This window comes from Pseudophryne corroboree, chromosome 4 (genome assembly GCF_028390025.1).
Source record: "Pseudophryne corroboree isolate aPseCor3 chromosome 4, aPseCor3.hap2, whole genome shotgun sequence".
Lineage (NCBI taxonomy): Eukaryota > Metazoa > Chordata > Amphibia > Anura > Myobatrachidae > Pseudophryne > Pseudophryne corroboree.
The window spans coordinates 635182647-635198525 of NC_086447.1; the positions used below are offsets into that span (position 1 = coordinate 635182647).

Below are 15879 nucleotides of genomic sequence, written 5' to 3' on the forward strand. Positions count from 1 at the left end.
CTCTAGGATGTAAGAGAAAAAAAGGTTTTGCTGCAGAAAATGAAATTAGCTTAATTTTCTTTCATTTCAAAATAGTTAGAAACACTTACATTAAGGACATTGTACGTATACCCCTTTTCCACTGATGGCCCGGGTAATTGACAGAACTACTGTATAACCTAGCAAATTCACAGGTCTCAGACAACCCTGATAAAGAGCAGGGACTGGGACAAGGGACAAAGTGCTGGGTAGTGTGTTTCAGGGACGTGCAGTCAGGGGAGGCAGTGCCTCCCCTGTCTTAATGATTAAAATAATAAAAAGAAGATACATAAGACACACATTCTGTGTCATATGTATGCTCTTTATATTATTCTAATCATTTTAATCTGTTTAAATAGTTTGGGGGGCACTGATAGCTAGTGCCTCCTGTAGACTGTGGGAACGGGGACATAGCAGGGGGTGGGGCCAAGCTCTGGGCTGTAAAAGCCCATTAGAAATTAAGGGGAATGCGGCACTTATACAAGTGCCTCGCTGGCAGGGAAAGCAGGCCCCTGCCAGCGAGGCACATGTGATTGGACAGCGGATCCAGTACTGGATCCGCTGGTCCAATCACACATAAGCGGCTGGGAGAAGCGGCGGCGGGACCCGGAAGTTACTGCTACACAGGAGAGGACTGGGAGCGGCGGCGTGGGGACGATGGATGACAAGAGGGCTCTCCGGATCGCCCTGGACCAGCTCTCCCTGCTGAAGGTGAGAGCCAGGAGAGCGGTGATGGATGTGACCAGGCGGCGGGAGTGCGGAGCCCCTGCTACTGCCGGTGTGACGGAGGTGCTCCTGCTGCTGCTGTGTCACGGCTGCTGCTGCTTCGGCTCCCAGGGGACTTGTGTACAGTCTGCCCACCTGCTGCCCTCATCTATCTGCTGGTTGGTCCCATGTGGGTGCTGCCGTACAATGTCTGTGTGTATTTGCAATGCTGTGTAGTGTGTGTATGATGGTGATGATGATGATGATGCTGGGCCAGTGCCACACAAAGCTCTCTCCTTCTCACAAAGCCCCCCCATAGCCCTCCCCCCCCCCCCTCAGATCCCCACACACAGCCCTGCCCGCCCCTCCTCACACAGATTGTAGTTGGGGGGGGGGAGGTGAAGGTGCCTCCGTGCCTCACCAGTCGGTGCCCTCACCGCACGTCACTGGTGTGCTTTGACACTAACCAAAATCCTGGGTTGATGCACATTCACGTGCAAAAAGTCAGTGGAATAGGGGTATTTCAGAGAAACACAAATGTCCACTCACTACAGTTACTCACACTCTGTCTGGTGGGAACAGTGGGCCTCATTCAGACAAAATCGCAAATGCCACCACAGCGGTGATTCCATACTCAGCGGTTGTGTGAAAATATGCAAATTTTGCAGCTGCTGGAACCAGAATTGACACGCCAACTGGCATCTCAGATCTGCCATTTGTGCACGAATATGCATCCATCGGATGCACATTTGTGAATCATCGCCTTTCGAGTACCTATAGAGTAGTGCAGCATGGCCATAAGAAGTAAAACGTTGGAGCCATTTTAACTACGTACAGGATCACAGTTGCAAGCTGCAACAGGCCCCCAAAATGGTCGCAACAGTGCCCACCCTTCCTGTTACAGCCGACAATCGCTCCCTGTCAATCAGTTTGCAAATAAATCCTCCCTATGACCATCACTACAAGATCACCGTGGCCAATGCACAATTAGTCTTAATGCATGCGCAGTAGAAAAAGTGCTCCACTGCGTCAGACATCAATACAGCATCCATCTCTGAATCAGGCCTAGTGTCTGCATAACTCTGATAGTGGACAGGTCAAAACATTATTGCTCCTAACAATGGTAAAATGGACAAAAACTGACATTCATACAAATCGGTTAAATCCGTCATTTGTCTGAACGACAGGTATTGTCCATTTTCCGGTATTTGGAACCCCCCCTTTCCAGTTTTGGTCCTGCTTACGTAATGACTAGAGGTAGGCAAGAACATCGAAAAGAATGAAAGCTTTATCATGGCAGGAAATGAATCAATATGCTGTACGTTGCAGTCCGAGACAACATTTTTGTTTTTTTCGCACATAGGTCCAAATTCATGTATGTATGCTATGGTACGCAATGGAGATGTTATCGGCAAGCTGCACATGTGCTGTGGTCTTCATGCACATGCACTAAGGTGCCACTCACAATGAGGATTTCATGGAAAAGTGATTGGCAGGAAGTAACCGCTTGGAGGTGTTAACGGGGTGTTTACGGGTAGTGGTTAGAAAAATGCAGGCGTGTCATGGCCATTTACAGGGCATATATATATATATATATATATATATATTTATATATATATATATATATATATATATATTAGTGATGAGCGGATTCGGTTTTACTCGGTTTTACTCGGTTCTCAAAACGGCATCTTATTGGCTCACGGATGTCACGTGTTTTGGATAGCCAATAAGATGCCGTTTTGAGAACCGAGTAAAACCGAGTAAAACCGAACCTCGCTCATCACTAATATATATATATATATATATAATACATCACTACTGTCCAGTCTGCGGGGCCATAGACCAACCCTTAGCCTCGATGTTCCCCGTAGTTGCGTATAGGCTGCAAATGTGTACGCAGTTGCGAATGAGTTTGCGATGTCTCCGGTAGGTGGGCGTCTCTTTTCATTCTTGGGCGGCAGCTTTACTTGCTGACATTAGCAGCTCCATTGCCTAGAAGTTCCCAATTGCAATTGCGTACAAACATAACGGCATTGTTGGAGCATGAACGAGTGCAACATATAGATGGAGCCTCGCTCATCTTGGCTTCTCTGCTGCGCCTAGGCACACCATGGTTTGTTAGCATAAGCCTTTCATCTATTGTTCTCAGCTGCAATACAATACAGAGAGAACAATACATCAGGGGATCAAGTCATTATAGCAGGGGAATAAATCTGACTGCCCTGGCACAATTAAGCATATTAAAGGCCAAGATAAAGATGGCTCCATCTGTATTAGGCAAACTCAATTTTTCACATTGCTCCCCACTCCAACTTTCTCATAAACACGGTTATTACACTTGTAAAATAACGTCTGTGCGGAAATAAAATGATGCACATTACAAACAATGAGGCACAGACCATGTCTCGGCATGCTGCATTTTGAGTCACCTACGAAAGTAATGATTTTCCATGTTTATCATGTCAGGGAATTAATATCACAAGTAACAGACAGGAGCCTTGTAATAAAAAGAGTGATTCTGAAATGCTTAACAAATAATATGATTCCTTTCAAATGCCATATTATTGATCTTTTGAGAAATATTTTGTTAACGTGCGGTCCTGGAAATGGAAACTTTAGTACCCTTAAAAGTTGGATAACTGAAAATGTTATGGCTGCCACCGATTGTGCTCAGTTAATCGACCTTTTGACTGAATACTGTATTGTGGCATGTGGTATAATAACATTATTATTACCTTTCATTGAATTCCTTTGGAAATTATCCAGGAACTCTTCCAAGAGTTGAGACTGGTTGAGTGGTGGTAGAGGTCTCATCTGATCTTTTACAATGCAATTTTTTGACCACGAGGAGCTTAGCGATGGTTTGACATCAAGATGACAAGTCCGCAATGAGAGCAAGACACTCCTCTCTGAGAATAAATACTCCATTTTCCTCAAGTTCAGGTCTGTAACTGCTTCTCCATTAATAAGGAGGATTTCATTTTTAGTCCGCAACCCTGATGAACAAAGGATTGAATGCAAAAGTATCATCACAGAGTTTTCATATAAAACCATTCTGTTAAAACTGTGAAAATAAAACTTAGGTTTTTCACAGTGTATCCTTTTACTACAGCAATAACTGGAAAAAAAACCCAACAACAATAAAGGGACTAGTCCAGTGGTTCCCAAACTTTTTTGAGTCATGGTGCCCTAGAGTATCAGATGTTTTTTTAACGGCACTCCTAGGCCTAAAGTTTCTTATTGAGAAAGTTGGAAAAAAATATTAAATTAAGTCAGTTGTGTTTATATGTCATCCTTAAGTTTAATTGCGTGGTGAGGGACAAGATTTGCTTCTGTTTGTCCACATATTTTATGATTGACAGCCACCAGCACTGGTTTTGCCTATTACATTGGCTATACCTAATGTGAATTGGTCCTAGAACTTCTGAAAGTGTCTGTGGCACCCCAGTGTACCATGACACACAGTTTGAGAACCATTGGTCTAGTCAATTATTCAAAAAATTTAGCAAGAGTAGGCAAATTTGATTACAATATTATAAGTCTTTTGATTTTCTGCTGTTTAAGTTTACGGTTTCAGTTTAAATGTAATTTTCTCACACTTTCTTCCCTACTGTGACCTAAAATGTATTTTCTCCTCAAAGTTACTTTCATCTATTAGCTAATAAAATATGCAGTACAGTACTTCAAGTAGACAATAGCTATGCACTGATATTTGCAGAAGGCTTACAAGTTTAGTTGGAAAACTGTTTTCAAGTTCTTTAGGAAGTAGAAACTACTATGTGTAGAGACCCCTACTGGTTTCTATACTGTTCCCCTGCTAACTGCTCTCAATGTCTCACACTAACAGCACACGATAGGTCAGGGAATCGGTTTTACTTGGTACAAGCACCTCTACTCCTCCTCGCATACACCCCCTTCCCCATCAAAGGTTGACATAAAGCATTACTGAGGTAGCCAACATAACGGAGCCGCCAAACCACTCCCATGCAATGTCTATTCAGACTGCTACAGGAGACCGCACTGCAGAAACTCTGCCTCTCTACAGTGCATCTAGTGCTCGGCTTGTCCCTGCTTGTGTCAGTCTGTGGCATAAGGAAAATAAGTCAGCAGGCTTTTAGCCTTACACTTCTGACTACTTTTGTTAGGTTCCCCAAGTGTCTTGTGTTCAGTAAATGCTAGTGTTGGAATAATTGTCATCCAATCAGTAAAGTGCCGACCCCCTGCCTTCACTGATGTTGGAATGCAGACTTCATGTTGTTGGTGGATTATGGGCCTAATTCAGGTTGGATCGCAATAAGCGAACGGGGGCGTGATCTCGGCGGCTGTGTGAAGTCACATGCAGCTGCCGCGATCAGGAAGATGGTGGTGAATCTCCTGCGGCCGCAGCTAAGCCGGCAGGAGGCTTCCTCAATTTCTGCTGACAAGCAAAAGTTGCGAACTCTTCGCAATTTCTGCTTGTTGAAGTTGGGGAGGCTCCGTTCAGCATGCTGGGCGGCCTTGCCCAGCGATAGACGGCCCCCAGCATGCGATCCAAAGGATAGCATATTTTCTGCTAATTAGCAGAATTTGCTATCCTTACTGAATTAGGCCCCATGTCAGTATTCTAATGTACCACTGCTCTCACATTGGAAACTGTAGGTCAGCGCTGTCTAAAAGGGTGATAAAACTGCTGCACATGTCCAATTCACGCTCAACCTTGAATATGTAACAAACTGCAGACAGTAATTCTGCACTGAGGTTTGGAATACGCTTACATATTTAACTCTAAAGCTCATGCCAGGTTCTTTACTATTTATGTTATTAAAAGTATACAAAATACAAATAATATTTTCATATTAGAAGCGTTTGTGTTCATTTAAATTCACATACTGTATGTATACTAGTTAAGCATATGAAGCAATTACATTTTGGTACATGCTTAGCCTCTTCTACCATTATATACCTTCCTACTAGAGAAAGGGCATTAATATATGACAGGAGTGTCATAAATCTACCGGCTATGTGTACTCAGGCTTCCTTTAGGCACACCAGTGGTTAACTTTTAATTGGGAGTGTTTAAACCAAGTTGCTAGGGGACTGTGATTGGTTTAGCTTGAAGGGGCTGTACTTGTGTGAAGTTAAGCTAGGGTCTTGTTAGAGAATCAGGGGCAGATTTATTAAGCTCGGTGAAGTGATAAATTGGAAGGTGATAAAGGACCAGCCAGTCAGCTCTTAAATGTCATTTTTCAAACCCAGCCTGCGACATGGTAGTTAGGATCTGATTGGCTGGTCCTTTATCACTTTCCACTTTATCACTTCACCAAGCTTAATAAATCTGCCCCTCAGTCTCTTTCTCCTGAGACGTTTGGTCAGATGGGTGTGGTATGGTATGCCGGCGGCCGGGCTCCTGAGGACCAGCATACCGGCGCAGGAAGCCCAACCGCCGGCATATCGACAGCGTGGCGAGCGCAAATGAGCCCCTTGCGGGCTCGATGTGCTCGCCAGGCTGCGGGGGACGGTGGCGCGCTACGCGCGACATGCTATTTATTTTTCCTCCAGGGGGGTCGTGGAGGGAGTCGTGGAGGGGGTCGTGGAGGGATGAGGGAGAAAAACTGTCAGTATGTCGGCTGTCGGGATTCCGGCGCCGGTATACTGTGCGCCGGGATCCCAACAGTCGGCAACCTGAAGACCACCCGGACAGAGAAGTACTGAGGTTTTACAGTATACTGTTTGAGCTTGTGTGCCTTTCTCTTTATTTCTGACTGATTTTTCCCCTTTGATCTCTCTGTTTAAGCTTGTTCTTTTCTGCCTTTCTCTTTCTTTCTTACTGAATCTTTATCCTATTTTATTTGCTCATCTTACTGGTCTCTCCCATCTCCCTTGTCCTCCTTTTCTTTTGATTGTACCTGGGTGAGCGTTGGATAGGCCGCGCAGAGTTGTGGCTCTGCCCGCCAGTTACCTCATGGGTGCTGGGGCAGCTGTCATGGTGGGCGGCGCGGGCGGGGCTGGGCCTAGTAGTGGGTGTCCGATCTTGCGGGCTTCCCCTGCGGGTGCTAGCGAGCCGGCTGAGACTAGGGTGAGGGGCGTGGATGTCCCCGGGATCGAGCCGCGATACACGGCCTCTCTGGATCTGTGAGACGTGGGCGCAGTCTTGCGGCAACCTCTACCTGGGCACTGACGGCAGCGGTCAGACTTCCACTGGTCACAGGTCCCGGGCGGGGAAAGGCGCTGGAGTCAGCAACGCAGTGGGGGCGGCTGTGTGCTCTGGGGCGAGCAGGGATCCTCCTCGCAGTCACGTGGCTGGGAGCTGTGCTGTGAGGGAGCTTGGTCTCCCGTGATGGAGTTTCGGCTATGGGCACCGGGCGCCTGTTAGAGGACAGAGGCAGTGCTGTCAGTGGCAGTGGTAGTGTGAGGACACAGGGGTCACATGTGGGAGGCCCTGACAATGCTAGGGCACGCAGTCAGGTTAGACCCCAGCACCATATAGAGGACAGTGAGGGACCGGCTGATAGTGTTAGCAGCTCCTCTCAGGAGCTGGAGCCGCTGCAGGGAGATTTGGATAGGGCCTCAACGAGAGTGTATGCACCTACTTCACACAATAGGGGTGGGGCTGGACCGACTTTTCTAGATTCTCGGTCCTATGCGGAGGTGGTCAGGTCACCTGGCAGGCGTGAGGTGTGTACGCGATGTATGCAGGCTACAAAGGGGGGGGGGGGGAGCAGTCTGGCCAGGGGCAGAGACTAGACACCACAGGGGTGTCTTCCATTTACGCTGCTGTAGTGTCAGCATTGGTCCCTCTCCCTACCACCGGGCCCGATGGGGAGTTCTCCGGGGATGTGGCTTATGCTGCGGCGATAACTGCCCGGTTAGTTCAGGCTATGGTGCCTGCAGTCACCGTAGCGGTGGCAAGCGCATCTAGTGGTGGGTCGTCTAATGCCCACAGTGTGGGAAATGTTGGGAGTTTCCTCTCCTATGTCTGCAGGTGTCGTGCACAGGATTGGAGAAGATGTCATGGACTAAGCGTAGGCAGCCATATCCAGCGAGAGGGCTTCTCGGACTTAGGGAACTGCATAAGTGTCTGGTGAGTCTTCTGCGGACCCTGACTGGGTTGGTTCCGAGTCCGGTCATGATGGCTCTTCAGTGTCTGCTACAGACAGCTATCCGACATCAGCAAGTAATCGCAGGCGCAAGCGTAGACGGACAAACAAAGAGAGAAAGCAATATGTTTAATGGTGCACTTGGATTTAAAATATAACGTTTATTGATATCCTAAAAAGTGGATAGTATATCACACTTGACAAAGAAAACATTTATGCGAAATATTGTTAAAAACATGTATAATCGTGAAAAGATGAAGACAATGTGAAACTTTAAAGAGAAAACTGAATATAGAGATAGAGTTTTAAAAAAGCCTTAGTGTCTTTATTGTGTCTACTTATTGTGTACATAAATGTATCATTTATTGGTAACTGTTAATTCAGTCTGTGTTACTCTAAATGTAGAAAGATTCACAACTAATGTTGCTATTAAATCTCAGCTATAATTCTTGGCAGTCAGCCTTATTATGTGTTGAAAGATATTTAGTACACTGAACAACAGCGCTGCTGGTGATATCTAGCAGACAGGAGAATATATAGTAATAATTTTCTGTACTGTGGTTTTTTAGAGATTCACAGCCTCTCATAAACTAAAAATGATGTTGAAGAATGCTGAATAGCTACAGATATCTCTCACACACTAAAATGTTAGGTTCAATAATACCAGTTTGTGTGAGCTAACGATATCTTGTGGAGTCATAAATCATTCAAATAGTGTGCACAGATTAAGTTTTATAGTTTTGAATAGTCCCCTTCTGCTCTATAGTATAGTGTAGTGTAGTTTAAAGCTTCCCCATGGGACAAAGAGTATTAACAAATACTACTGACGCTCTATAACAGGTGTGGGGATATTAGTGTTACTAATCCCCTGTCCACACTTCTATCTCGATAAGGTGGATGGTTTCTATATTGATTTATATTAAGCTATATTTATTATTAGTGCGGGTTCACCTGTATTTATGCGTGAGTCACTCAATGTCTGTCCTGTTCAGTATTCTACTGTAATTAGAGATTCACTGTACCCTATAACTTTATAGGATATTGTCATTGGCACATGGCTGCCCATGTACAGTATAGTTATTGTGTATGTGAGGGGGAGCTAGATGTTTATATTGCACATACAATTAGCTACGATATGCAGCTGCATATCCCTCACATACACAGTGGATGAGGTGATGATTATAGGGAACCCTACCCGCAATTGGTAAGAGCCCGTGTTGTCAGATATTCTGTATAATTATAATATGGAGATCTCAATTTGGAGGGCTCCGTGTCTATACCCGCAATTTGAATGGATAAGGCAGAGAAAACAGTAGCAAAATGTGTATCCGTGGCCACTGTATCTAATATAAAGTGCACATATCTATAAAAGTACAAGGTTAGCACAAATTGCTAATCTAATAGTTGGGAGGTAGTGTTATGATGCACCTATATTCTAAATTGAACAGAAGAATCCACAGTATGTAATATAAGGTGGTATGATCGTATTCATGACAGCACAGTGCAGTGATACTATAAACAGGGATTATCTTCCTTCACACGGGAATCAGAAATTAGCTTGCACTAAACATCACTATACATTTGAATCTGGCTGCAAGTTTGTAAGATTTCAACAGGAGTAATATACTCTAAAGGTATCTTTTACCCTGACTGTTGTTAATACATATACTGCAGCTGATCTTTACAAATATTGGAATTGAAAGTAACACGTTTTCTAGACAGGTAGGACACTAGGCTGAGGACCTACATACGTTTCGCATGTTAGCTTTATCGATAAAGCTAATATACGAAATGTACGTAGGTCCTCAGCCTAGTGTCCTACCTGTCTAGAAAACATGTGTTACTTTCAATTCCAATATTTGCAAAGATCAGCTATATGTATTAACAACAGTCAGGGTAAAAGATACCTTTAGAGTATATTACTCCTGTTGAAATCTTACAAACTTGCAGCCAGATTCAAATGTATAGTGATGTTTAGTGCAAGCTAATTTCTGATTCCCGTGTGAAGGAAGATAATCCCTGTTTATAGTATCACTGCACTGTGCTGTCATGAATATGATCATACCACCTTATATTACATACTGTGGATTCTTCTGTTCAATTTAGAATAAAGGTGCATCATAATACTACCTCCCAACTATTAGATTAGCAATTTGTGCTAACCTTGTACTTTTACAGATATGTGCACTTTATATTAGATACAGTGGCAATGGATACACATTTTGCTACTGATTTCTCTGCCTTATTCATTCAAATTGCGGGTATAGGCACGGAGCCCTCCAAATTGAGATCTGCATATTATAATTATACAGAATATCTGACAACACGGGCTCTTACCAATTAGGGGTAGGGTTCCCTATAATCATCACCTCATCCACTGTGTATGTGAGGGATATGCAGCTGCATATTGTAGCTAATTGTATGTGCAATATAAACATTTAGCTCCCCCTCACATACACAATAACTATACTGTACATGGGCAGCCATGTGCCAATGACAATATCCTATAAAGTTATAGGGTACAGTGAATCTCTAATTACAGTAGAATACTGAACAGGACAGACATTGAGTGACTCACGCATAAATACAGGTGAACCCGCACTAATAATAAATATAGCTTAATATAAATCAATATAGAAACCATCCACCTTATCGAGATAGAAATGTGGACAGGGGATTAGTAACACTAATATCCCCACACCTGTTATAGAGCGTCATTAGTATTTGTTAATACTCTTTGTCCCATGGGGAAGCTTTAAACTACACTACACTATACTATAGAGCAGAAGGGGACTATTCAAAACTATAAAACTTAATCTGTGCACACTATTTGAACGATTTATGACTCCACAAGATATCGTTAGCTCACACAAACTGGTATTATTGAACCTAACATTTTAGTGTGTGAGAGATATCTGTAGCTATTCAGCATTCTTCAACATCATTTTCAGTTTATGAGAGACTGTGAATCTCTAAAAAACCACAGTACAGAAAATTATTACTATATATTCTCCTGTCTGCTAGATATCACCAGCAGCGCTATTGTTCAGTGTACTAAATATCTTTCAATACATAATAAGGCTGACTGCCAAGAATTATAGATGAGATTTAATAGCAACATTAGCTGTGAATCTTTCTACATTTAGAGTAACACAGACTGAATTAACAGTTACCAATAAATGATACATTTATGTACACAATAAGTAGACACAATAAAGACACTAAGGCCTTTTTAAAACTCTCTTTATTCAGTTTTCTCTTTAAAGTTTCACATTGTCTTCATCTTTTCACGATTATACATGTTTTTAACAATATTTTGCATACATGTTTTCTTTGTCAAGTGTGATATACTATCCACGTTTTAAGATATCAATAAACGTTATATTTTAAATCCAAGTGCACCATTAAACAGATTGCTTTCTCTCTTTGTTTGTGCTTACACCATATATGATCTGTGGTCGCATCCCCATTGTTGAACTCAGCAATTTTGTACTAATCTAAAATAGGGGTCTCCTAATAGCACCTTTTTAGGTAAGGTATCATTTATTCCTGTGCAACAGAACTCCTCTCCCCCCCTTACCCCCATTTTGAATGCAAGCGTAGACGGTGCAGGCGGGGTCGGTAGGGGGTTGACCTGTCTTAGGGGCACAAAGAGGTGGCGCTGGTCTTTACGCTCCAGCATGTCAATTGAGTCCATCCAGTCCAATGAGGTGCGCTGTGGTAACACTGCGGTGCTCACGGGTCTGCGTCCGAGGGTGAAGGACCGCATTAGGAGAGTAAATATTTTTGCTTTAACAAGCAAAACTAAAAAGGTTCTTGTGGCTGCCAGGAAGAAGGGCAATGCGGCTGAGGAAGCACACGTCTTACCATAATTGGTTGAGGGGCATGTAAGTTTTTGCTGCGTGCTATCTGGAAATACGGCCTGATGAGAACATTATATGCGTTATATGTTCCTTATCCATAGACTTTCATTGTGGGGTGCTGCCTGGAGGACTTATGATGAGGAGTTTCGTCCCAAACAGCACGGACGTGAGGTGATGGACCTGGGTAAAAAGGATGTCGAGCTGTTTCTCATCATGATGAGCCGCCTGAAGAAGATTGTCCAGTGCAGCGGTGTAGTTGAGGCCCAAGGAGTGTGCCAGCTAAGACTTTTGCCGGTAGGTCTGGCGGATCGTGTACTGGCCATGGAAAATGATTTGCATTTAATAATTTCTAATGTTCCCTGGGTGGGAAAGCAAGATTTGGCTCCTTTGTGTGGCGGCACCCTCCCTATAAAAGATTGCACACAATCGGTCGTGGGGGCGGGGGCGCAGCTGGTCAGCAAAGCTGCAGTCCCACGGCGGCCACTTCTAAGTAGAGCCCCCACTCCGGTGCATTTGGGTGAAATGTTAGGCTGGCTGGACATTTATCCTGATCGTGCGGCAGAGTTTCTTAGGTTGGGTTTTTCTCTGCCAGTTGATAGGGAAGTTAGGGCTGGCTCATCTGGTAACTTGCACTCTGCAAAGGAATTCCCCATGGTGTAGTGTGACACAGTAATGGCTGAGATGGCGTTGGGTCGTACGGCGGGTCCATTTGTGGAGCCCCCTATTGTTGGCCTGATGCTGTCCCCAATGGGGTCATACCTAAAAAGGGCCATGGTAAGTTTAGGCTGATGCAACACCTGTCTTCCCCAGTGGGCTTTTCAGTGAACGATGCTATAGATGACGTTCTCTGTAGCATTACATATCAGTCCTTCGAGTCAGCGTTGGACATTGTACGATCTTTTGGTAACGGATCCCTCATGTTTAAGCTGGATTTGAATCGGCTTTTCGCTTACTGCCATTGCACCCATCAGCGTTTCGATATATGGGCTTTCGGCTCGACGATGGCTTTTATATTGATCTCCCAATGGGCTGTGCGATCTCTTGTGCATATTTTGAACGGTTCAGTACATTTTTGCATTGGTGTTAAGACACAGAGGCCCTCATTCCGAGTTGTTCGCTCGCTAGCTGCTTTTAGCAGCATTGCACACGCTAAGCTGCCGCCTACTGGGAGTATCTTAGCATAGCAGAATTGCGAACGAAAGATTAGCAGAATTGCGAATAGACATTTCTTAGCAGTTTCTGAGTAGCTCGAGACTTACTCCTACACTGCGATCAGTTCAGTCAGTTTCGTTCCTGGTTTGACGTCACAAACACACCCAGCGTTCGTCCAGACACTCCCCCGTTTCTTCAGACACTCCCGCGTTTTTCCCAGAAACGCCATAGTTTTTCCACACACTCCCATAAAATGGCCAGTTTCCGCCCAGAAACACCCACTTCCTGTCAATCACGCTACGATCACCAGAACGATGAAAAAACTTCGTTAGGCCGTGAGTAAAATACCAAACTTTTGTGCTGATTTACTTGGCGCAGGCGCACTACGAACATTGCGCATGCGCAGTTTGCGACTAATCGCTCCGTTGCGAAAAAAACTAACGAGCGAACAACTCGGAAAGACCCCCAGAGTTCGGGAGAAGTTGGGGTTGCGCATTACTTAGACAATTTTCTTCTAGTGGGTCCAGCAGGTTCCTCGCGTTGCGCTAGGCCTCTGGAGAGTGCAGAAACACTATTTCTGTCTTTCGGAGTTCCCATAGCTGCTAAAACTGAAGGATCCACGGAGTTCACTGTTTATTTGACTATCAAAATTGATACCTCAGCTGACCTGTCTCAGCTTCCTCAGGAAAAGGGCTCGCGTTTGCATGATGGAGTCTTGCTGGCATTGGCTGGTGGCAAGGTCCCTCTTAGACAGGCTCAATCGCTTGGTTTGTTTAACTTTGCTTGCAGGGTAATCCCAATGGGGCGGATCTTCTGCAGGAATCTGGAGAGGGCAACGGTAGGAGTGCGGCTTGCACAACATTACATTAGGTTAGCCAGTGAGATCCAGAGGGATCTTAATATTTGGGGTGCATTTTTGGCTAGTTTAATGGCTTGCGGATTTGGTTTCCTGCCCCGATTTCCAGCCCTGTACTCCAGCTCTTTACAGATGCGTCCGGCTCCACCGGGTTTGGGGCCTTTTTTAATGGTGCTTGGTGTGCGGCTCCTTGGCCGGTTGAGTAGGTGACGGAGGGTCTGACGACCAATATGTTACTGTTGGAGTTCTTTCCGATCATGGTGGCTCTGGAGCTATGGTCTGCTAGGCTGAAGAACAGGGAAGTGGTGTTTTGGTGTGACAATTTGGGCCTTGTGCATGCTATTAATTGGCAGCGCTCAACGTCACTTCCGGTGATAAGGGTTCTGGTGCATATTGTCCTACGATGCTTAGAGTGTAACATTACTCTTAGAGCTCAGCATGTCCCGGGTAGCGATAATGGTATTGTGGATGGTCTGTTGCATTTTGACTGGCTGCGTTTTAGATGGCTGATGCCGTGCACTAACCCATTTGCCCCTTTTATGTATGGCAGGTTATCCATCCAACATGGAGGGACTAGCTCACCGTTCGCTGGCCCTGACAACTCATGTGGCTTATCTGTCTGCATGGAAGCAGTGGAGCCAATTCTTGATCCGCAGGGGCGGTGGAAATAAGAGTCATCTTTCCTTACTTATGTTCTTTGTTTGGGATTCGTACACATTGAGTAAGTCCAGGGCATATGTCATTAAGTTACTGCCGGGTATATCATATTTCCTTCATTTACAAGGGGAACGGGATATTACCAAATCGTTTTTTTCTGTTGAGGGTCCTTAACTGTCCATTACTAATAATTATCTGTTGTCTTTTATTTACTTAAAATTCCATAGCATTATTATATTGTGCAAATAGGGGATTGTGACTTATCATTTACCATTATTGGGGTAAATATGCACACATCTTGGCCTGATGTACGCTTTATATAGCATGCCTCTTTTCCTAACAAATGCGTCCACATCTAAATGAGCATCTAAATGTTTTCCATTAGTAGGCACACTCTCAGTAAGGTAAGGGAGCATATTGCTGTTGGAGTAACAATCATCCGTGACAAAGGTTGACACTCTAACGTATAAAATGACAAATCCTGCCAGATTAATATGATAACATAATGCACACAAATATACCAACCTTCCCTGTAGGCCAGTCCATCAGGATGAACATAACTTACATATATGTGAGTAAGACTGTTATGCTCATCAACCTGAGCAGCGACAGCAAAACCTAACATGGAAAAGAGGATTGTTATATAGAAACAATAATACATTGTTGTTCAACATATTTAAAAAAGACAATTTGCATCAAGTAATTATTCATTTGCTAGTATTTTGGACATGCCATATGCTGGGTTGCTTAGTTATCATGCCTGATGGTGCACGTTTGTTTTCCCTGTCCCTCATCTCTGTCACCCTCATACCGGCAACCTTTCCTTACTATCATGTCTGTCACCCCTTCTTATCACCCTACATCTTATTTCAGTTTCTCTCACCCTCCCTGTCTCTATCCCCCTACCTCCCATTATCCCAATCTTTCAGCTCTGTAACCCTCATCCCCATCACTGTTTCTCATCTCTGCCCCCCCTAACCCCATATATCCCTGTCTCTCATCTCTATTCCCCTACCTCCCATTCTCCCCAACTTTCATCTCTGTATCCCTCATCCTCCCATCTCCCTGTCTCTCATCTGTCCCCCTCACCCCCATATATCCCTGTGTCTCATCCCTGACCCCCTCAACCCCTCTCTGTCTCGTTCATATATCACCCTACAACCCTTTATACCCATGTATTATCTCATAAATACAGCAGTGATGATAAAAATAAGATTTTACTTACCGATAAATCTATTTCTCGTAGTCCGTAGTGGATGCTGGGGACTCCGTAAGGACCATGGGGATATAGCGGCTCCGCAGGAGACAGGGCACAATAATAAAAGCTTTAGGATCAGGTGGTGTGCACTGGCTCCTCCCCCTATGACCCTCCTCCAAGCCTCAGTTAGGATACGGTGCCCGGACGAGCGTGCATAATAAGGAAGGATATTGAATCCCGGGTAAGACTCATACCAGCCACACCAATTACACCGTACAACCTGTGATCTGAACCCAGTTAACAGTATGATAACAACGAAGGAGCCTCTGACAAGATGGCTCACAACAAGAA

General features: G+C 44.5%; 1 protein-coding gene across 1 annotated transcript in view; it reads right to left on the minus strand.

Moving 5' to 3' along the window:
- TIAM2 (TIAM Rac1 associated GEF 2) overlaps positions 1-15879 on the minus strand; it is a 1049207-nt gene that overhangs the window by 309644 nt on the left and 723684 nt on the right. The window contains exons 15-16 of the mRNA XM_063917712.1: positions 14856-14948; positions 3462-3722 (exon numbers count right to left, since the gene is read on the minus strand). Coding sequence (XP_063773782.1) covers positions 3462-3722; positions 14856-14948 — 354 coding nt within the window. The remainder of the gene's footprint in view (positions 1-3461; positions 3723-14855; positions 14949-15879) is intronic.